This window comes from Empidonax traillii, unplaced genomic scaffold, assembly GCF_003031625.1.
Source record: "Empidonax traillii isolate 1590-97213 ecotype Southwest subspecies unplaced genomic scaffold, ASM303162v1 scaffold1917:size59404, whole genome shotgun sequence".
Taxonomy (NCBI): domain Eukaryota; kingdom Metazoa; phylum Chordata; class Aves; order Passeriformes; family Tyrannidae; genus Empidonax; species Empidonax traillii.
The window spans coordinates 44,020-45,012 of NW_020957110.1; the positions used below are offsets into that span (position 1 = coordinate 44,020).

A 993-nucleotide genomic window follows, 5' to 3' on the forward strand; every position below is an offset into this window, starting at 1 on the left:
GCCAACCCCTCCATCTGCCTCTCCTCCCTGGGAAGCTGGATCAGAGCTCAGCCCACAGCTCTGCAGAGGGGCAGGAGCCCCCAGGGATCCCTCCCTGTCTCTGTTCCCGACTGTTCCCTTTGTTCCCTCAGATGGGGGCTCCAGGAATCACAACACCTGCCCAGGGAAGGGGAAGGGAAACCCCCAAAGGCAAGAGCCAGAGGCTGAGCATTCCCAGTGTGACTGGGAGCATTCCCAGCGTCAGTGGGAGCATTCCCAGCCCTCCCTGCTCACCAGCTCAGCCATCAGCCCCCAGCACAGCTCTGCAGGAGCAGGAGAGGGCAGGACAGCAGGGGGTTAACCCTGGAGCACAGAGATGTGATCAGAGCAACCTCTCCCAGCCCCAAGGGCTCCTTGGAGACTGAGGGAGGATCCTGAGGCAGGAAAGCCGAGCAGCTCCTTCAGGAGAGGGACAGGGAGGAGGAGGAGGAGGAGGAGAAGGGCTGGAGCTCCAGCAGCCCCAGGCCCTGGAAGAAGGACAGCAGGTGCTGGGAGCTCTGTCAGCCCCTGCCTCTGCTCATCCCAGGGGGTTCTGCTCCCACCACAAGGGAGCCTCCCCAGCTGAGGAAGTGGGAATGTACAAGAAATTCCCTTTAAAAAAAAAAAAAAAAAAGAATAAAAAATGATTTGGGTAATAAATAAAAGAGTCCCTTGGTCACTGTGGGGCTCTGCTGTCCTTCCCAGGGGTTGGGGTGGCCCTGGGGAGCCTGCTCAGGACTCAGGAGCCAGCTCAGCCCAGGTGAGGGAATTCCTGCTGGTGTGTTCCCAGCTGGAAACGGGCTTCCTCCGAGATGCCATACTGCTCCAGGGGGTCCTGCAGGAGAGCACAGGGAGGCACCAGTGAGAGGCAGCTGGAGGGGGGCAGGAAGGGGAGGACCCAGGACACAGCAGGTGAGCAGGGCTGTGGGCACAGGGGGTCAGACCCTGTCACTGGGGTCACCCTGTCACCCCTGA

The 993-nt window shown here is 60.6% G+C and overlaps 1 protein-coding gene across 1 annotated transcript in view; it reads right to left on the reverse strand.

Annotated features, from left to right (window-relative positions):
• Nucleotides 1-232: 232 nt before the first annotated feature.
• Nucleotides 233-993, reverse strand: part of PLEKHJ1 (pleckstrin homology domain containing J1) — a gene marked incomplete at its 5' end in the record, with an annotated part of 5,009 nt that continues 4,248 nt past the window's right edge. The window contains one exon of the mRNA XM_027909022.1: nucleotides 233-853. Within this exon, the coding sequence (XP_027764823.1) occupies nucleotides 770-853 (84 nt within the window). The remainder of the gene's footprint in view (nucleotides 854-993) is intronic.